Source organism: Petaurus breviceps, unplaced genomic scaffold (assembly GCF_028583685.1).
Source record: "Petaurus breviceps papuanus isolate PSGF00001 unplaced genomic scaffold, PetGlider_PUasm1.0 178, whole genome shotgun sequence".
In the NCBI taxonomy this organism is placed as follows: Eukaryota; Metazoa; Chordata; class Mammalia; order Diprotodontia; family Petauridae; genus Petaurus; species Petaurus breviceps.
In genome coordinates, this window is record NW_027185777.1 from 1,801,374 (window position 1) to 1,822,993 (window position 21,620).

The 21,620-nt window shown below is 39.6% G+C and overlaps 1 protein-coding gene and 1 pseudogene across 10 annotated transcripts in view; one reads left to right on the top strand and one right to left on the bottom strand.

The window, feature by feature from the left end:
* AKAP9 (A-kinase anchoring protein 9) overlaps positions 1-21,620 on the bottom strand; it is a 192,806-nt gene that overhangs the window by 69,374 nt on the left and 101,812 nt on the right. For 9 of the 10 annotated variants that reach the window (XM_069086173.1, XM_069086172.1, XM_069086176.1 and 6 more), the window contains 6 exons: positions 16,943-17,275; positions 13,591-13,815; positions 12,282-12,422; positions 11,740-11,840; positions 9,318-9,523; positions 2,284-2,510 (listed from right to left, as the gene is read on the bottom strand). In XM_069086173.1, the coding sequence (XP_068942274.1) occupies positions 2,284-2,510; positions 9,318-9,523; positions 11,740-11,840; positions 12,282-12,422; positions 13,591-13,815; positions 16,943-17,275 (1,233 nt within the window). The remainder of the gene's footprint in view (positions 1-2,283; positions 2,511-9,317; positions 9,524-11,739; positions 11,841-12,281; positions 12,423-13,590; positions 13,816-16,942; positions 17,276-21,620) is intronic. The other variant, XM_069086171.1, reaches the window with a different exon arrangement.
* On the top strand, positions 8,322-8,985 carry LOC138159749 (vesicle-associated membrane protein 4 pseudogene; annotated as a pseudogene).

A 21,620-nucleotide genomic window follows, 5' to 3' on the forward strand; every position in this document is an offset into this window, starting at 1 on the left:
CAATAACAGCTATTATTATATAGAAAACATCTCATATACAGTAAGGAACAGTGATAGCTTGTCTTCATGCTCTCCAAGCTCCACTAAGTACAAGCTCTATACAGTAGACACGTTCCCTGAAAAGTACTTTTAACTATATTCACATTTTTGAGAAGATATATTTAGGCTCTTGAGTCTAGAAAAAGACCATAAGAGGTTCCATTTCCAGGTTTCTTTGTGAATATGAGTTTAACACCTAACAAAAGAGCATCTCAGGGGCGGCCAGGTAGCACAGGGAGTAAGAGCACCAGCTCCAGTGTCAGACTGACCTGGAGATCGAATCCCGGGCTCAGACACTTAGCACCCACCCAGAAACACCTGGCCGTGTAATCTTGAGCAAGTTACTTAACCCCAATTGCTTTAAAAAAAAAAAAAAGAGCATCTCAGAATGGTTCCTGGTTGTTAAGATATATTGTGGAAAAATTAAAGTCAAAGTGAAGTATTATATTACAAAGAAACCATATCAAAATACACAATGATGGCAAAAAAAATCAACTCATTTAGGCTATTGCTTCATGTTACTTTAACTACTAATATGCATCAAGTTCAAGATCATTTTAATTACTGATTATCTTGGAAGTGAAGCTGAATAAATCAGAAGCTCTAAAGCTATCACGACTATCTCATATCTTCCTAGAAATTCAAAACAGATTACTAAATGAACTATGTCTAGGCCATAGTGATAGCTGCAGAAACTCCAGAATCTTTATAGTATCTCGATGATGCAGCTGAAACATTCAGGTTCAATTGTGACGCTTCCAATCTAGCCTGAACAACTAGTTTAGCCTTACTGTATCCAGCAGACACTCCTGGGAAACCTAAGTTTCATTTAGATGAATAGTGAAAAGCTTGGTTTACTTTATAATCTTTGCATTAAACTGAGTACAACCATTCAGAAAACCAAAGAATTTTGGAGGCAGAAGGAACCTTAAAGATATATTCATAAATTGGGTACAGGCAGTTCTCACTTTACATAAGCAGACTGTTCTACAAACTTCTATGTAAAGCAATTTTTATGTAATGCAAATTTGCCTGCAGAGGTGGGGAAAGGAAGGAGGGAGACAGGCAGGAAGATGGCCACATTTCCAAGGAAAGAGGGTGCTGGCACATGGTTCAAAGACATGTGGGGGCTGGGGACAGAGAAGTGAGAGCAGGAGGAGGAACACATGGGGGACTGGCTGGCACCGAGACACATGGGGGCTGGATGCGGACACAGGAGAGGATGGGTGACATGTGTGGGCCAGGGACAGACATGTAGGATCCAAGTTCAGAGAGATGGAAGACAGACATGCAGGGGCTGGACACATGGGCAGGTGGGGGCAGTGGGGCAAAGGTCTCTCTCGCCAAGCCCACATTCAGTGGTGGTGGCAGTCTCTCCAGGTACCTGTTCTTCTGCCTTCACTCAGAGGGTTTTTCTTTTTAAAAAGGGGTGGGGGGGAGGCCTCAGAGAGCTGAGCTGAGGGGCAAGAGCCAAGAGACAGAGAGAGCATGGTACTGTATAGTAAAGTTAACATACATGTTTTTTTAAATGCCAACTTCTTTCAGAATTCTTTACATAAAGTAGAATTTGCATAATGAAAATTTAAATAAAGAAAGAACTATCTGCTTATCTGCCAGGCAGGCTGATAGTAATTATAAATGTTGGAGAATTTTCATTAGTTGGCAAATAGTGTGAAACAATTTTAAAGTTGTTAGTTATTCTGCACCTGTAGATCTCTTGGATCCAGAAAACTTCCCCTGCCAAAGGAGATCAGCATCTTCTCTGCAACTTGTCGGATGAAGAGAGTTTCTTAGACCACTGAGAAGTTCAATGACCCTCCCAGGGTCACACAGCCAGGATTGTTGGAGGGGGGACCTGAACCCCAGTTTTCTCTGGTTCAAGGCCAGATCTCTCATTCCTACAGCCCATCATGCTGCCTCTTAATTAGGAGGTTGGAGTCAGAGGAGGAACAGAGGACAAGGCTTGGAGCCAGGAAAATTGGAGTTCCAGTCCTGCTCCTGATGTATCTCGGCTGTGTGACCTTGGACAAGTCTCTTAACCTTGGGGTGCTTCCTGTGACTTTAAGTTGAAGAGAAAGGGCCCATGTGACCTGCACAGATGGAAGGTGTCACCTAGACCAGTGAAGTCAGAGGCAGGATCCAAAACAACAAAAGCCCTGCTCAGAATCCTAGTGCTCCACTGGAGCAGGCCTGAAGATCCAGGCCTACTACGGCCTCACAGGCATTCAACGCAAGAAGTCTTACCTGGGTACTTGTTTCACTTATGGCTTCCAGGAGTTTTTCAACTACGGCCTGTAGCCGAGAACTAACATTCAAGACGAGCTCCTCGTTTTCAGGGTCTATTTCAGCCCCAGCAAAGCCACATCTTAGGAGACGCTGGCACAGTTCCATTCTCTCCTCAGTTATTTCTGACCACGTGCCAGGGGCATTACTTGGAGTGCCGCTTCCACAGTAAGAGACTAGGGGCTCTTCTGTAAGAAGAATAATGTATTGTGAGGAAACTCATATTTAGAAACTATAACACATTTTTTTTTTTGCTTTTTGGAGGGCAGTTGGGGTTAAGTGACTTGCCCAAAGTCACATGGCTAGTTTTGTGTTAAGTGTCTGAGGCCGCATTTGAACTCAGGTCCTCCTGAATCCAGGGCCGATGCTCTATTCACTGCACCACTTAGCCGCACCAAAACTACAACACATTTTGGAAATGAAAAAAGATAGCTGATTACAAAGTCCATTTATGAAAATAACTGTATGGTAACTGGGGCGGCTAGGTGGTGCCATAGTGCACAGAGTGCTGGGTCTGATGATAGGAAGACTCATCTTCATGAGTTCAAATCTAGCTTCAGGTACTTACCATGTGACCTTAGCAAGTCACATCACCCTGTTTGCCTCCGTTTCTCAATCTGTAAAATGAGATGGAGAAGGAAATGGCAAACCCCTACAGTATCTCTGCCAAGAAAACCCCAAATGGGGTCATGAAGAGTCAGACATGACTGAAAACGACTGAACGATAACATATAGTGATGACATGAGTATGGGCCTTTCACAACTGTAATGCCATCAAACAAATTAGGGTATATTTAACAATCAAATTTATATTTGGTTGGATATATCTGACAATACAAAAAATGTAATACTACTTTCCTGCTCAGCAGCTAGCAAAGAAAAGGGTAAAAGAGATACCAATAAAAGCTTCACAGAAAAGAATGTCTGGATTATTTAGGATGTTTTAATGTTTCTTCTCTTCTTGGTTTTGAATGTTTCACTTGGCATATCTACTTTTTTAGGTAGGAACTGAAAAAGAAACTATTTAAACTCGGACACATTTTTAACTTGTTGATTTGTTAAAGATTCAGTTAATGTACTAAATTGTAACTAAAACAGAATTTCTAATATAACTGAACTTAATAAATCTATACTCTTCCTGTTTCCTAGACAATATAAGTTGACTATATGTATTCAAAATTAGTAAAGCATGTGTGTGCCTTCTATGACAGAAAATTACAGTGCAAGGTGCCCATTCCTGCTATGGAATATGAGTGCCATTAGTGAGAATATGCATCTAACATCTGTGATAGACTGAGCTATGGGAGGCAGTTGTGGTTCAGTGGGAAGAACCCAAGGAGAACATATCTATCTAATCTCCCTTCCTCATGACCGCCCTTCACATCCTCAGCAGGAGCATGGCAGAGCAGGCACAAAAAGACCTGGTTCCAATCCTTCCTTTATCGGCTGGGTGATCACCTCACTTCTTTAACCCTTCTAAACGTGAGTGCACCCAACGACTCACTCCTTGGTCCTCATCTCTTTTTCTCCATGACTTCACCACTTACACGGCCTTAATTATTATCCTGATGCTGATGGCTCATAGACCCGTGCATCCAGTTCACTCCTTAGCAGAGTCTCTGGGACCAGCCAACACATTTGGGTGTTGCTCCTACTGCAACTGCTTAGAGATTCTCAGCAGTGCAGAGGATGAGAAGAACCTATCTCCAAGGACTGGCTTTTACATTCACAATGGCCCCGCTTCAATGCCAGGTCTCACATTCAAGCTGGTCTCAGACCAGAGTGTAAAAGTGCACTTCTCAAGGATCTCCAAAAATGGAAAGACTTGCTCACGGTCATGCGACTAGACCTCAGCATTCTTTCTGCTACAGCACAGCTCCTCCTTGAAAGATAGTTATGTTGGCTGGAAATCAGAACTAGATTTCTCCCATCGGGAGGAAAAAAATTCTACTGACCAAGCCTAGCACAGTTCTGTAGTGGACTCGCTTTTCCCTGGATTCTCAGATACCTCAGTCATATAAACCTAGATGAAGATTCAGTGATGTCCCAGTGGCCCTAAATCTCTCTTTGCACACAGTCCAACCAATTATTGCTGTGAGGATGCAAACATTAACAAATCAATTATTTTTTAAACAGCAATAGGTCATTTAAAGTCTGAACAAGCTCAGTCTTGAAAGCTGGTAGTTCACAAGTATAGAGGCCTTTGCTAACAAGTCATATCAAAAGACAGATGAGAAGGTATTTCATTAACCCAATTAGCAACCTAAGAAAATGTCTTATCCAAAACCCAGTATTCAAAACAATCTGGTACTGGCTAAGAAATAGAGTGGTGGATCAGTGGAATAGGTTAGGTGCACAATACATTGTAATAAATGACCATAGTAATCTAGTACATGATAAACCCAAGGACCCCAAACTTTTGGGACAAAAACTCATTATTTGACAAAAACTGCTGGAAAAACACCAAAAACCAGTATGGCAGAAAAGAGGTATGGACTAACAGCTCACACCATGTACCAAGATAAAGTCAATATGGGTACATGATTTACATACACATAAGGAGAGAGGAGAGCATGAAATAGTTTACCTGTCAGATATAAGGATAAAGGAAGAATTTAGAACCAAAAACATATTAAAAAAATAAAACAAAGTTATCAGATGAATATTTTGAACATACATTTAGGGGTTCTATTAAAAATACAACAGCCCAAAACAGAAAGTTTTCTTAAAGGATTAGATGAGTTGATGTTAAAAATTGAGCATCAGAAAGGTTCGGGGACCTGTCACTCAACACCCCATCTGTTGTAAGCAGCAGAATCAGGGTTTGTGACCTTGACCTCTGTATCGAATACTCTTTGTACCACATCACAATACCACGATGCCTCTCTCATGTCAGTCCTTTGCTCAAGAACCTGGCACACTTCCCCATCATCTCTAGAACAAAATATAAAATCCTTGGTGTAGCTCTTAAAATTCTTCACAATCCTGCTCTCACTTGCCTTTCCAGGCCTATTTTATGACTTGCTTCCTGCACAAAACCCTGCTCTAGCCAGATTGCCATTGCCTGCATGCAGACTCTCTTCTGTAACTAGACTCTCTGATCTGGCAGAGACTGGTTCTCTCACCTGAAAAGTGCAACATCCTTCCCTGACTCTGAGGATCTTTAGCTTTCTTCCGTTTTACTCAGGTACTGGTTGAGAAAAACCTCTTCCTAATTTCCCTTATTGTTAATGCTTTTTTCCTTTCCCAAATTACCTCATATTTGCTTATCTGTTTATATGTTTTATCCATTAGAATATAAACTCCTTGGTGAACTGAATTGAACCTCAACAATGAAAAAGAGGGGGAAAAAAGGAAAGATGTTATTTCTGCAGAGCTGGACAATAATTAGAGGATGTGTTCAAAACAGATTCTTGGATTTATTTAATTAGATTAAATGTGTATAGAGAACACATAAAACAAGTGGCTGACATATGGTAAACTGACAATGGGCACCCATAAAAAAGTAGTGGACAAAAATAATACTTTAAGGAAATGTTTAAGTATAACTTAAATTAAATGTGAGAACTTGTAGATGAAAATAGTCACTGTCAGGGCAGAGCCAAGATGGTGGAGTAAAAGCAGGAACTTGCTGAGCTCCCACTCCAACCACCTCCAATACCTATAAAAAAATGACTCTAAACAAATTTTAGAGCTACGGAACCTACAAGGTGACAGAGAGAAACAAATCTCCCACTGAAGGCAGCCTGGCAGGCCAATAGGAAGGTTCTACTGCACTGAGCTGGCAGTCAAGCGCAGTCCCACACGAACCGCAGTCCCAGATCTGGGGCAGTCCCGACCAGTGGCCCAGACTGGCTGGAGCAGACTTCAGGAGAGTGAATTACCAGCAGCTATGGCAGTTTCCAGACTTCTCAACCCATTAATACCAAAGAGAAAGTAAAAGGTCAGTGGGAAACTCTGTTGGAACTGGGTGAGACAAAAGCACTGTCTGATCCCTGCCCTGGGGTGGCAGAAGTGGTGAAGGCACAGCAGCTGCAGTTGCTGCCCTGTGGTTGCCTCCAGAGCTCCTGGCCTGCAGATCGTAGGGGTACCAATTGACTATTCAGAGGGTAATCCCTCTTTCTTTGATCTGTTTGGATCTGGGTCACAGTCTTGGGTGGTGGTCCTGGGGTGAGGAACATCACTGTCCCAGATCTGGTGGTGGCTGTAGAGAGGGAGCCCTTCTCACAGCTCTGGCAACAGTTCTGACAACAGCAAAAACCCCAGCAACCTGGGACACAGCTTTCTCCACTGTGGAAGCAGAATTCTACTGTGGCAAAGGCTCAAAAGTCAAATAACTGGCTGGTAAGACGAACAAGCAGAGGAAGCACAATCAGACCACAGAATATTTTTTGGGGACAAAAAGGATCAAAACATGGAACCAGAAGAAGACAACAAAGTCAAAGCTCCTGCATCAAAAGCTTCCAAGAAAAATATGAATGGGTTGCAGGCCATGGAGGAGCTCAAGAAGGATTTTAAAAATCAAGTAAGAGAAGCAGGGGAAAAACTGGGAAGAGAAAGGAGAAGGATGCAAGAAAATCATGAAAAGAGAGTCAACAGCCTGACTGAAGAAAGTAACACCTTAAAAAATAGACTAATTCAAATGGCAAAAAAGGCCCAAAAAGCCAATGAGAAGAATGCCTTAAAAAGCCAAATTTGCCAGATGGAAAAGGAATTTCAAAAACTCACTGAAGAGAATAATTCCTTCAAAATTAGACTGGAGCAAATGGAAACTAATGACTTTATGAGAAATCAAGATACTATAATCAAAATGAAAAAAATAGAAGACAATGTGAAATATCTCACTGGAAAAACCACTGATCTGGAAAATACTGACCAGAAGAGATAATTTTAAAATTATTGGACTACCTGAAAGTCATGATCAAAACAAGAGCCTAGAAATCATCCTTCAGGAAATTCTCAAGGAAAATTGCCCTGATATTCTAGAACCAGAGGGCAAAATAGAAATTGAAAGAATTCACTGATCACCTCTTGAAAAAGATCCCAAAAAGAAAACTTCCAGGAATATTATAGCCAAATTCCAGAGTTCCCAGGTCATGGAGAAAATATTACAAGCAGTCAGGAAGAAACAATTTGAGTATTGTGGGAACACAATCAGTATAACACAGGATCTAGCAGCTTCTACATTAAGGAATCAAAGGGCTTGGAATATGATATTCCAGAGGTCAAAGGAGCTAGGATTGAAACCAAGAATCACATACGCAGCAAAATTGGGTATAATGTTTCAGGGGAAAATATGATCATTCAATGAAATAGAGGACTTTCAAGCATTCTTGATGAAAAAACCAGAGCTGAACAGAAAATCTGAATTTCAAATACAAGCAAGAGAAGTATGAAAAGGTAAACAGGAAAAAGAAATCATAAGGAACTTATTAAGCTGAACTACTTACATTCCTATATGGAAAAACGATAATTCTAACTCATGAGACTTTTCTCTGTATGAGGATAGTTGAAGGGAATATATATATATATATGTATACATCCATCTATATGTATGTATAGGAGGGTGCAGGTGTGTATAAATATATACGTGAGTGTGTATATAGTGTGTATATGTGTGTACATGTATACATAGACAGAGGACACAGGATCAGTTGCATATGAAGGGATATCTAAAAAATAAAATTAAGAGGTGGGAGAGGAATATAATGGAGAGAAGGAGAAGGAGAGATAGAACAGGGCAAGGAGATGGATGTTTTCTGTCCCTTGTTGAGAATTTGACCACAGCAACTTCTCTCGTTCAGGGGTCCTGCTGACCTTCCAGGAGTGTATGGTTGGAGGCAGACTTAAACAGATAAGCACTCTGATGGTAATTAAGTGCTAACTCTGAAATACTTTTAAGAATGTATTTAGGGTCCACGGTCATTTCCCCCTCCCCCTTTCCCCTTTCTCCTTCCTCCCCTTCCTTCCCCCCATCCAGTTCTGCCCTGTTGGGCCCGGCCCGGCCCGGCTCCAAGGGGTGACCAGAAGCTTCCTGGCGGATGCCCAGGTGGTTTATATCTGCCGCTTAAAGTTGGGAAAAGGAAAACAACTTTTTGAATAATAAAGATGCCTCCTAAATTCAAGCGCCACCTAAATGATGATGATGTCACTGGTTCCATGAAAAGTGAAAGGAGAAATCTTTTGGAAGAAGATTCAGATGAAGAGGATTTTTTTCTAAGTGGCCCATCTGGACCAAAATTTGGACCTCGGAATGACAAAATTAGGCATGTACAGAATCAGGTGGATGAAGTAATTGATGTCATGCAAGAGAATATTACAAAAGTGATTGAAAGAGGAGAGAGACTGGATGAACTACAAGACAAATCAGAAAGCTTATCAGATAATGCAACAGCTTTTAGAAACAGATCTAAACAGCTTCGCAGACAAATGTGGTGGCGTGGATGCAAAATGAAGGCCATCATGGCTCTGGTAGCTGTTATCCTTTTGCTGGTGGTTATCATTCCTATTGTCCTGAAATATTGGACTTGATTCGGTGACCAGAGATCTTCAGTAAAACAGTTCTGGGACAGTTAAATAAAAAGAATATTACCGCGTAATTTAATGAAATATGTATATGACTTTCAAAAGTGTTTTTTCTCAAGAAGTTAAAAGATGTGCTAATTTGCCCTGAGATGGCCAAAAAGATGAGCAGCAGAACCTAGGAGAAGCCCCCAGGAGCCTGAGTAATCCACAAATGGGATCGTCTGAACCTGAAAAAGCACACGCTGGCTCATGTTGAAAATTTAACATTTTTTGGACCTATTTTCACTTAATAAATAATTAAAGACAAAAAAAAAAAGAATGTATTTAGAAGAACAGCTCTTTACGTTGATTTTGGGGGCCTTCTGTGGTGGCAGGCACTTTGACAGCTCACCAATAAAGACTTTCACCTAGTAGATATTTAGTAGATGTTTATCAATGAAAATGACTTTAAGATTCTAGAAAACCAGTACCTTCTCTGTCCTCCTCACGGATGCAGGGCTTCCCTGTTCCTTCTGACTCTGACTTCCAAATGATGTTGGCTGAAGACTGACCTTTATTAGACCGATCCAAAATACCAAGAACATGACGGCCAATTGTTTCTTCAACAGCTGCTATTGTCTTTACAACTTCTAAGAGGATCTTTAGGAGTCTGTTATTAGCTTTCTGGAGAGCATATCTATATATGTAAACAATGATGAATTAGATTATTTTACTCTACTTGTCATAAGCATCATATACAGAAAGTGCAGTAAATATCCATAAGGAAACTCATTAATTTTTACAGTATAAACCAGCATGTAGTCATTTCCCTTAAATGATCTACAAAACTCTCATTTATAGTGAAGCCTTTTGACATTTACATTTTAACTGATTCTTTTAACAAAGTGATTTGGGTCAATTAATTATAATGTTTCGAGATGCATGAAAAATTTGTATTTCATTGAATGGAAGCAAATGAAGTATTTATATTCTTATGCCTGAAAGCTTACAAAGAAGACTTTAGGGGTACCCACTTGAAAAACAGTCTCCCACTCAAAAAAAACCCCTCTTACACTCTTTTTGTGCTTCTCTAGGGGTGATAGTTCAGATTTCTAAAAACTCTGGCTTTGCAGGGGCTGGATTAAGATGGTCATAACTGAGCAGAGATAATAGGACACTGACCCCCATCAAAAAAACACGAAACACTTCTGATCTCTTCATAACAGCTTCTCCAAATGCAATGAATGATAGGAGACTTAACTGATAAAATTCTTTAATAACTGATTGTTTCTAGCAGCTAAGTTCAGAGACACTCTAGTGTTTCTTCTTACATTTTATTTATAGTTCTATATGCACACCTGTTTAGGTTAACTGACGGGATTTCTTAGTAGATAGTATGTCTCTGAAACGATTTTTTTCATAACCTCATCCTATATGAGTTCACTACCAAGACACTTGTAAACGACATATCAGGCATATAGCATTTTCAGAGTGATAAATTAGAAAATTTCCCTTCAGTTTCTGTTAAATGAATTGTGTTCATGCTAAATGCATATGTAAATCATATTCTCTGACTGGATGCCTACCTGAACATTGAAAAATTAAAATCAAGATCACTTATGAATTCTCATTTCATTTTTCTTAATTTCTAAACTTTACTACCAACACAAAAGGGGTAAATTTACCCCATCAGAAAAATTACTTATTTCTAAAGGTTCCTTAAGAATAAACAAAAGTAACTGTCTTAATGTATAATCAGAAAAACAAATAAAAACTGTCAAAACTACTTATTATCCAAATTCCTACAACTATTAAACATTTAGTAACCAAGTCTACTGATTATAAAATGAATATAAAATAAATCATTTTATTTTATATTTCTATGGAAACTCTAGTTTTCATACACTGTTTTTCTTGTCTGAGCTCCACACTGATTGTGCGCCATACTGAGGATCCAATGGGGGAGCCAAAATCTTAGGGGCCAAATGCCTCCATGCAAGCTGAGGAAAGGGATTAGGAGGATACAAGAGGGTAGGCAATTACGGGAGTTGGGAAGGGAGGAAATGAAGTTAGTAGACATTAATTTTAGTTTAAAATTGCATAATTTATATTCACTTGAATAACAATAGATTTAAATGTCATTTAAAAATTCTTCAATAACACATAAATGTCTTATACTTTGTACTCATACTATAAAATGTCTGTAACAACTAATTTACAATATTTATATAAATAGGTGAAACAAGAAAATTGCTTGACATGGCTCAGTTTTTTAAATTGTACTAATACATAAGTTAAATATTTTTGTACACTGTGCAGTAGACTAAAAGGAACAAATATTAAGTAATAATTACACATTTTGAATATGAAAAAACCAGGAAAGAAATATTCTGTGATGCATCTCTATATACATTAAATAATGAAATGTTCTGTACTGAATCACTACAACAGTATTTTTGTTGTAGTGAAATGGTATGTAAAGTTGTGAAGCTAGACAAGAATTCTAAGTAATGAGAATGCCAAAAAAAGGGTGGTTTTAGGATCACAGATTTAGAGCTAGGAGAGGCCTTCAAAGCCATCTGGTCCAATTCCTTAGTTTTTCAAATGAGGAAACTGAGATCCAGTCTCCTGCCTGAGAGCACAAAGGCACTAAGTACCAGAAGCAGGTTCTCTGACTCCAGATCTAGGATTCTGTGAGGGCTCTTATCATTTTTGTCTAATGTAACTTGCAGAAAACCTGGCACTTCTCTTCATACATACTGATAGCTTTGTTGCATAAAGAACACATTGCTTCTTAGACAAAATATAAAATATCAGCAAGGCCATAGTGCTATCACTAAGTAGTTTAATATAAACAAAATAATCATTCAAAAAATAAAGCAAACTACAAAACTATACACACATCTTCTATACCTTTCTTTAGAGAGAATGTCAGGAGACACAGTTTGAGGGTTCTCTTCCAATTCTTCTTGAAAGATCTGTTGTTCTTCGACTACCTGGTTCTCACTTTCATCCTGCGTTAGTTTTTGTAAAGGCAGGGAGGATAAGAGAAACAAAAATCCAATCATTTTGGAAATGACAAGTCATTCTTCCGCTTAGTTACAAAGTGAAACTAAAAAGTTTATGTACAAATTAGATACTATTTGAAATAATATTTAACTAGACTTTATCAAGAGATAATGTATTATCAAGAAATGACAAAACACTGGAACATATAAGTGAAAAAAGATCATGGATGCAACACACACACACATTCTGATAAAGATGGTCACAAGGCTCCTGGGTCCCCAGAGAGGCCTTTCACCTGACGTGGCATGCAAGGCATCTGGGCTCCTGTAACCTTGCATTCAAGCCTGCACGAGGAAGCAGAACCCAAAGCCTGAAGAGGACAAACAAATGCTGATGCCTAGCCAGGGCGCTGCGGCCAGGCCGGCCCAAGTCCATATCCACGCTACCTGTGTTTGCGTACAGCTGCTGCGCAGCTCACAACACAGCTTCTCTCTTCCAGCTAATGATCGCTGCTTTAGGGCTTCCAGCTCCTCTAAAAGCACCCTCTCTCTCTCTGTAACCAGGTTTTCATTATCTATTGAAGCACTCTAAATAAGAGAAAAGGTCATAAGAGAATATTGTTTGCGATAGGAAGGGAAGAAGAGAAATCAGGACTATTAAAGCAGATGTCCCAGCATTTCACACAATGCCTAGCATATATCAGGCATTTAATAAATTTTTACTGATTGAATGATTAATGTCTTTTAACCCATAGAACTAAGAGACCTGCGTAATTCCATCCCACTTCAAGGGGTTAAAAGTATTCATAGCTTTCAATGCAAAATTTTCACTTTTAAAAAAATGTTAGTTTCACTTAAATATTTAGGACTTGAATAAGCCTTTCAAATATGATTTTTAAGAGTAATTTTGCATTGAAAAAATCAGAAATTTAAATTCACAAAATGCAATGGAGAAAAGTTGATTCATCAGGTATAATACTTCAATGTTATATTCTATACTTCAAAAAATACTTCTATCATTACATTTGACAGAATATCTTAAAAAATTATCTGGTTATTTGTCTTTTTTTTAAGCACACAAATCTAAATTCAAGAAGGCTCGGAGCTCTTTTCCTCCAGGGATTACTGATACTTCTAACTGATAATTGGTAATTATTGATAGTGTTTTCGTCTATTGTGTGTTCTCCATTGATTTTGTGAGTATGCTTTTCCATACAGAAATTTACAAGAACCCAGCTCCCAAACTCCAAGCAAAGTACATAAATTTTCAGTCAGGAAAGGTTTAGAAATATGATATAAATTTGTTTCTAGAATCAAAATGAGATCTTCCCTTAGAGAGAGTTCTGGAAACATGCCACCTTTGAGAGAGTCTACTGGTAATTAGTCAGATAGCAGGAAAGAGGTCTATCTCTTTGGTGCCCAGTTAGACCTACGCACATGGAGAACATGGCAAAACACAATGAAGCCATATGCAGATTATATCACTCCAGGATAAACAAAAAACAAATGGGGCAAAACCAATCCTTGGACCATCAAGTCAGTGATAAAAATGCCCTACAAACAAGATGAAAGAACCTCTGGGATATAACAGTGGACTTCCAGGAGAGGCCATAGAAAGCCTCCCTAAAATGCATGATGAGATCTTCTCCTTGAATAGTTCGTTAGAAACTTGGCAAAACCACAGCTCCCGCTGCACCCTGAAGAACCAGGCTGTGCACAAAGCCGCTTCTCCTCCCACTGCACCACGGACACGTACCTGGGCGAGCTCCCTGTGCAGTCTCTGGATCTCCTCCTGCAGTTGCTCTTGGTCTTCCCGCTGTCTCTCCATCTGGTGCATGTGAGCCTGCTTCAACAGCTCGGTGGCCTGCTGGTGCTCCTGGTACTGCCGCACCAACTCCTGCCTCAGGTCTTCCAACTGCTCCTCAGGTGCCATCAGCTGCCTGCAAGTGTCTGTGTCTGATGCCAAAATCTCATCCTGGATCTATACAATTTAACATCAGTTTGCAACTGTAATTTATTTCAGTGTATTGAGAATGTGTAGGCATTCCCACATTTAAATGAATGTGAAACTCATTCTAGTTCTTTACCCTCTAAGTTTCCTCTAAAGATATATCAAAACAAAACATTTTTACCTGCAAAGGAAAACAAAGCAGCATGCCATAATAATAACAGTCCCAAATTAATATGAAAAGAATGACCTTCCTTGGTCTGTATTATTTTCAAAGCAGTGGAGTTAGCCACCCGAGTTAGCCTGGATATAATCTAGTCTTAGAGAAGGAGTAAGATGAAAACCTTCCCTGTGCTGAGCATCTCCAATTCGTCTTCTACAGCGCTTGTTTGGATATAGTTGTTTGCATACTGTCTCCCTCATTAGACTCTGAGCTCGAGGAGGGCAGAGCCTGTCTTTGCCTTTCTCTGTATACACAGAGCTTTGAACAGTACCTGACACATCATAGGTGTTTAATAAATGCTTGGAGAGTTTATCTCTCAAGATCGCTCTCAGACAAGTCAGTTTGCAGCTCCACTATCCCTTCTGACATAGTTTTGGGAACAAATAATATGAAATAAGCTATTTTTTAATGAGTTTCTAGAATCCAGGGACTACCATCTTGACTCATCGTACGCTGTGAATAACATCATACTATGCAAAAGTAACATGATATTACATGTATGAGAGTAACTGTAATCAGCACCCCATGCACTCTACAACATTCAGCTCAATTTATTAAACACTGAATACGTCCTGTCATTTTCTAGGCACCAGATATAAAAGCACAACAATGAAAAAGAATCCGTAACTCAGAGGGTTCCCATTCTACAGGGCCCGATACACCATGCCAAGCAAATAAGCAGGTTCCAGATAACCCTAATGACTAGGGAGATGTGGACAGAACTCCTAGGAGGCGGCACATGAGAATTCCAAGAAGCAGAGGTCAGGAGGGAGCACACCCCAAGACTGCAGCACATGCCTAGATGTAGGCATAGGGACTGCATATGGCGGGAATGCAAGCATGTGAAGGAGAGGAGCATAAACTAAGCCTGGAAAGGCTGGCTAGAGCTAGACCCTGAAGGGCTTCAAATGCTGCAGATGTGTAACAGAATTCCCCTTCATACCCAGACCTGAAAATCGATCTTCTGCCTGCCACTAAATATTCCAGAGAAGGCTGGTGTGCTAATAAAGAGGTAATAAAATAGAGGTGGTGAGGTTTACCCATCCCCCTGAGTCCGACACATCACAGGAAGTTACCATGATGAAAATGTGGATAGTAAAGGTTAGATACATCAGTCCCCCACTCACTTTTTTTTTTTTGCTTTTTGGAGGGCAATTGAGGTGAAGCGACATGCCCAAGGTCTCCGGGCTAGTAAGTGTTAGGTGTCTGAGGCGGGATTTGAACTCAGGTCCTCCTGACTCCAGGGCTGGTGCTCTGCGCCACCTAGCCGCCCCTCCCCCCCACTCACTTTTAACCTCAAGAAAGTATTGTATGAACAGTAACAGTTGTTTTTTTTCTTAATATTTTTAGCCACCTGAAGAGACAAAATTGTAACTCATGTCTAACATAACAAGTTTGGAGACCTGCTATTATTTGAAGGACCTCCAAATTGAGGAATTAGATGTCCCAGTGCTAACTTTCAGGGGACAGGGCTTCTAGAGTTAAGAGTACGGGGAAAGGTGAGGCACTTGGCTAAGTGTACATGAGGTCTAAAGATGGTAGCTCCAAGGGCAGGGAGGGAACCTGCAGCCTCAAGGCCACATGTGGCCCTCTAGGTCCCCAACTACGGTCCCTTTGACCAGAAACAAATTTCACAGAACAAATCCCCTCAATAAAAGGATTTATCTTGTAAAACTTGGACTTTGTCAAAAGACTGCATGTAAGGATCTAGAAGGCCACAGGTGGCCTTGAGACCCCAGGTTCCTCACTTTTGTTCAAGGGTTTGGGATTAAGGAGCTCTAGAGATTTAGTGTCCCATATAGTCTTGGTCCAGTGCCCTAAGTCATTCTCATTCTATTTTTCTGAGAAACCCAGGGACTGTCCTATATTTTACACTGCCACTAGGCCTGGCTTCTGAGAGGAACTTTTCTCCTTCCTGGTCCATTATGGAAAAAAATGAAGTTTCTTGGAAAAGAATGAAGTTTCTTAGCTTCTCTTCTATTATACTCCCTGAAGAAAGCACACTGTGCTTCTGAGGTTTTTCAAGGGTTTTTGGAAATAATAATGATGAAAGGGAGTTAAATGGCTCAATCCTAAATAATACTCTTCAAAAAACAATCCCTTTTAAAGCTTAATCCCTTTAAATACAAGTATATCCCACATAAAGTTATACCAACTGACATAATTTTAAAAACATTCTCATATACTATAACCAAGCCATACCATAAAGTTGTGAAACCCTGTTATAATATTGTTCAGCTGATCACACATTTATAGCATAACTCCTTTATGCCCCCTATAATGTTGTTTTATCTCACATGGCATTTTCATAGAACTTATTAATATTAGGAAAGGTAGGCATACAGGTAATAACAGGATCTCTGGGCATCCAAGGAAATAAAATAAAATTCATGCATATTTCATAGGAAGAGATTTGGGTTGCTCCAGGCATTTTATGTTAAGAATTGGGTGGGTGAATGGTCTGGTGGAATCTTTGGGGAAAGTAAATTGTGTGCTATGTGGGGATATGTGTGAGGCGTGGTGGTTAAAAATATTATATAAGATTAGGTCTAGGACTAGGGGGAAAAAGAGGATGGGGTTTAGGAAGGAAAGAAGAGACTTCAGGTCTCCTTATCCCTTCTCTTTCCTTACCACCTTAAGGTTTGTCACCTCAGGCCTGGTCCAGGCTTAGGGTAAAGTGAAAAGTGAGTATGCAGAGACATGGGGGCTACTACGTGTTAGTTCTCTCCAGAAGCAGTCCATAGAGTGAAAAGTTTAAGGAGAAGAAGAAAAAACTACTCAAATGATCACAGCATGAAAGGAAGGCCACTAGACCACCTAGTCAGCAATGCTAGGATGTTCATTTATACTGTCTGTACTACTGAAAATCTGAATAAAAACAGAAATACTAAAAACAAAAGATGATTTCTTTTCATACTTAAGGACGCATATACTTACATGTTCTGCAAAAAGAAACTCTCTGTTTGGGGAGAAAATTTCTCTTGAAAAATCCAGTTCTTGGTTCTTCAATTCAAATGTGCTCTCAAGATTTTCCTTGGACTCTTCTTCACTCAACTCTTTGCTAAGTGGTTTTATTTCTTTAAATTTCATTTCTTCTGCCTCAAAAGCCTGTGTGCTAAACTCACTGTGAGAAGGTTTCACATCAGTCGCAAAAGACTCTTGCTGTGAACAGGCAATTTCTTGTGTCACTGATGCAACATCCTCCTTTTGCCTAGAAAGTCTTGCTATTTCACTCTGCTGAGCAAATGCTATACTCATTGACACAATGACCTATGGAAAATTTGAAAGAACCAGTTAGAGACAGAACATGCAAGCAGCTTCAGAAATTATAATCTGAAACAATCTTCAAGAAAACTTTTAATTAAAATTAAGTCCAAAAAAACCCCAATGAAGTTGTAAAGATGATTTATACTTTCAGGAGCAAATCAAAAATCAAGGCAGTAATTTTGTTTAAATGATTAAGTGTTAATTACTTTATTGGCTACGATAAAGCTAAATGTAGTTTATTTTGCATTAACTCTAATAATTTCTAACAAAGGTTAAAAGAAATCTGCTAATTTTCAGGGAAACTTGGGAGGTCTTATATGAATGGATACAGAAAAGAGAGCAGATCTAAGACACAAAGGAACACAATGACCATGATAATGTAAAGGAAAACAATACTGGAAGATCAGAATGCTGGTGAATGACTCAAATGAACTAGAAGTGAAGCATGTCTGCCTCCTCTTGGTGGGGAGGTCGGGAGGGAAGCACCGGTGTGTGTATCCTATCCAACCAGGACAATGTATTTATCTACCTTTGCTTTGCAGAAGAGGTCCATGGGGTGGGAGAACAGGAAAGGGGGATAGGGACCGGGAGTGGAGGGGGTGGTGCCGGGAGAAGAGCAGGAAGGGTGGAGGGAATAAAGGGGAATCATTGGGAAGTAAAAACAATACATTTTTTTTCAAATGCTTTATTAACTTCTGATTTACATCACTCATTTCTGCCAGAATTTGAGTTACAAATTTTCTCCCCATTTCTCCCCTACCCACTGCCCAAAAATAGCAGTCCCACAGGATATCCCCTCCTCTAATCTGCTCTCTCCCATATTTTTCTCCCATACCCCTTTCAACTTTTCCAGTGGATCTCTATGCCCCAGTGCCTGTATATCTTATTTCCCAATTATATATAAAATAGTATTAATAATAGTGTATATATATACATATATACATTTGAATATTTGATTTTAAAATTTTGAATTCCAGATTCATTCCCTTCCTCCCTTGTCACCCACCCTTACTGGGAAGATAAGCAGTTCAGTATAGATTGTACATGTGTGGCTAATGCAAAACAATAACATAGTAGATATATTGTAAAAGAGTATATTTCCCTCCCTCCTATCCCACCTCCCACTTGTTCTATTCTCTACTTTGATCCCATCCCTTTTCAAAAGTGGGTGATTCCAATTTCCCTCGCCCCAAGTCTGCCCTCCCTTCCATCATCCTCCCCTACTCTCCTGGAGGATGAGATAACCTATTTAGTGTGTATTTCATTCCTTCCTCGAGCAAAATTCAATGGGAATAAGGTTGACCCATTCCCTTTTGCCTTCCTATTCTTCCCCTCCATTGTAACCATTTTCCCTTGCCTCTTCTATATGAGATAGTTTACCCCATTCTCTCTCTCCCTATCGCCTCTCATTATATTCCTCTCTCACCTCTTAATTTCACCTTAAGTATCATCCCTTCCTGTTAAATTGGTCCTGTGCCCTCTATCTATGTATACCCATAAACATATATACACACATTCACATATGTATTCATATGCTCATCTAGCCTCATACATACATACATATATATATATATATATATATTTCCTTCAACTACTGAGAAAAGTTTCATAACTTACAATTATTGTTTTTCCATGTAGGAATGTTAATAGTTCAACTTTGATAAGTTCCTTATGATTTCTTTTCCCTGTTTACCTTCTCATGCTTCTCTTGCTTCTTGTACCTGAATGTCAAATTTTCTATTCAACTCTGGTTTTTTCATCAAGAATGCTTGAAAGTCCTCTATTACACTGAATGACCATATTTTCCCCTGAAACATGATATTCAGTTTTGCTGGGTAGGTGACTCTTGGTTTTAGTCCCAGCTCCCTTGACCTCCGGAATATCACATTCCAAGCCCTTCGATCCCTCAGCGTAGAAGCTGCCAGATCCTGGGTTATCCTGATTCTGTTTCCACATATGCAAATTGTTTCTTCCTGGCTGCTTGTGATATTCTCTCCTTAATCTGGGAATTCCAGAACCTGGCTATAATATTCCTAGGAGTTTTCTTTTTGGGATCTTTTTCAGGAGGTGATCGATGGATTCTTTCAACCTCTATTTTGCCCTCTGGTTCTAAAACATCAGGGCAGTTTTCTTTGAGAACTTTCTGGAGGATGATTTCTAGGTTCTTACTTTGATCATGGCTTTCAGGTAGTCCAATAATTTTAAAATTATCTCTCCTGGATCTATTTTCCAGGTCAGTGGTTTTTCCCATGAGATAGTTCACATTGCCTTCTATTCTTTCATTTATTTGGATCTGTTTAAGAGCATCTTGATTTCTCATAAAGTCATTAGCTTCCATTTGCTCCAATCTAATTCTGAAGCAATGATTCTCCTCATTGAGCTTTTGAGATTCTTTTTCCACCTGGCAAATTTGTCTTTTTAAGGCATTCTTCTCCTCATTGCCTTTTTGAGCCTCTTTTGCCATTTGAGTTAGTCTACTTTTTAAGGTATTATTTTCCTCAGTCAGGTTGTTGACTCTCATTTCGTAATTTTCTTGCATTGTTCTCAATTCTCTTCCCAATTTTTCCTCCACTTCTCTTATCTGCTTCTTAAGGTCCTCTATGGCCTGTAACCAGCTCGTATTTTCCTTTGAAGCTTTTGGTGCAGGAGTTCTGACTTCATTGTCTTCCTCCTATTCCATTCTTTGTTCCTTTTTGTCCCCAAAATAGGAGTCTAATGTTGGAATCTTGTGTCTGCTTTGTTTCTTTTGCCTGGTCATGTTGCCCCTCAGTCCCTTGACCCCTGGGCTTTTTGCCACAGTGACTGTGCCACCAGACAGTAGAGCTTTTGTCCCAAGTGCTGGGGTTTTCTCAGTTGCCTGAGGTATTAGATGGGTGCCCTCTCTGAGGTCTCCATATGCTCTGGCAAGCTAGACACACACCCCAGGACCTCCACCCTAGACTGCAATCCAGATCCAAGAAGGTTAAAGCAAGAGCGATTACCCCTCAGACTGGTGCTTAGTCCCTCTACACTCTGCAGGCCAGGAGCTGAAGCTGCCACTTGGCCCTGGCTGGCTGTGCCGGTGTCTCAGCGGCTTGGGGCAAAAGCCATGCACTTCCACTTACTGGGTCCCAAAGTCCAGACTGCACTGACCTCTCACTTTGTCCTTCGCATCTATGTGTTAATAAATCTGGAAATGGCCACAGCTGCTGCTGATCTAAAGTCCCTATGGCTGGCTGGTCAGGCCTGCCCTGGGGCTAAAGCCTCGGAGTGGCGCTGGGCTTGGCTCCCAGAGCACTGCGATGGCCAATTCCTGCCGGCCTGCCGGGCTGTCCTCAGTAGGAGGTTAGCTTCTCTGTGTCATTTTGTGGGTTCTGCAGCTCCAACGTTTGTTTAGAGTCCCCTTTTTACATGGGTTGGGGAAGGTGGAAGCCTGAGTGGCGGGGAAGTCCTGTTTCTACTCAACCATCTTGGTTCCGTCCCCCAAAACAATGCATTTTGTAAAACACCGATAAATTTAAAAAATAAATTTGCTGACTTCATTATATAAGTATGATATCTTCTCCGACTAAGACTGATTTGGGAGTTACTCATATATGACTACAGAAATAAACATTTATAGAACTAATGAGAATTCTGTATTTGCATTATTCCACTGAAATAAGTTAAGATTCAGTTGATTTTGTGATGTTTTAGTAATATTATTACATAGAGTGATCATGTTTTAAATTGTCTCCAAACTGTGCAATTGCTGACCTTCAATGGCAGAGGGAGTTTTCTCTCCATATCAAGGGAATCTTGGGTTCTGTCCATTTTTGGAAATGATTAGCCAACATTTTGATATAAAATGAGAAAATATCATGATATGTATATAGGTCTTATAGTTATTATTCTTTTTACCTTTAGCAAATAATGCTAATATTTGTAGGTCTAGCCAAACAAAGAGAACTGATCCTTTGCCTTTGATTATGGTATCGTGGTTTACAAAAGTAGTAATGCACTATCAAAACTATTTATTTGTTAAGGGAAAAATACGTTATTAAAAGATGAAAATTTAAATAACTTTTTCAAGAACAACATAATTAAAGGAACAAATGTCAGTGAAATGTAAGCTACATCTATCTCTATAGTAGCTACATATATAAAGACTGAACTAGATGGACATGTATTCATTTTTAAGCAGAAGGCAATACAATTAAAACGTCTTTGTTCTACAGTTAAACTTCTGTAATAAAGTCTGTATCTTAGGGCATTTTGTTGCCTTTAGAATTCAGTTTTCTTGTTCATCCAATAAGACCAAGCTCAATTAAACCCTTCAGAGATACATTTAAGACTTCCTTGACTCATGCAGCAACATATGTAGGTAAGA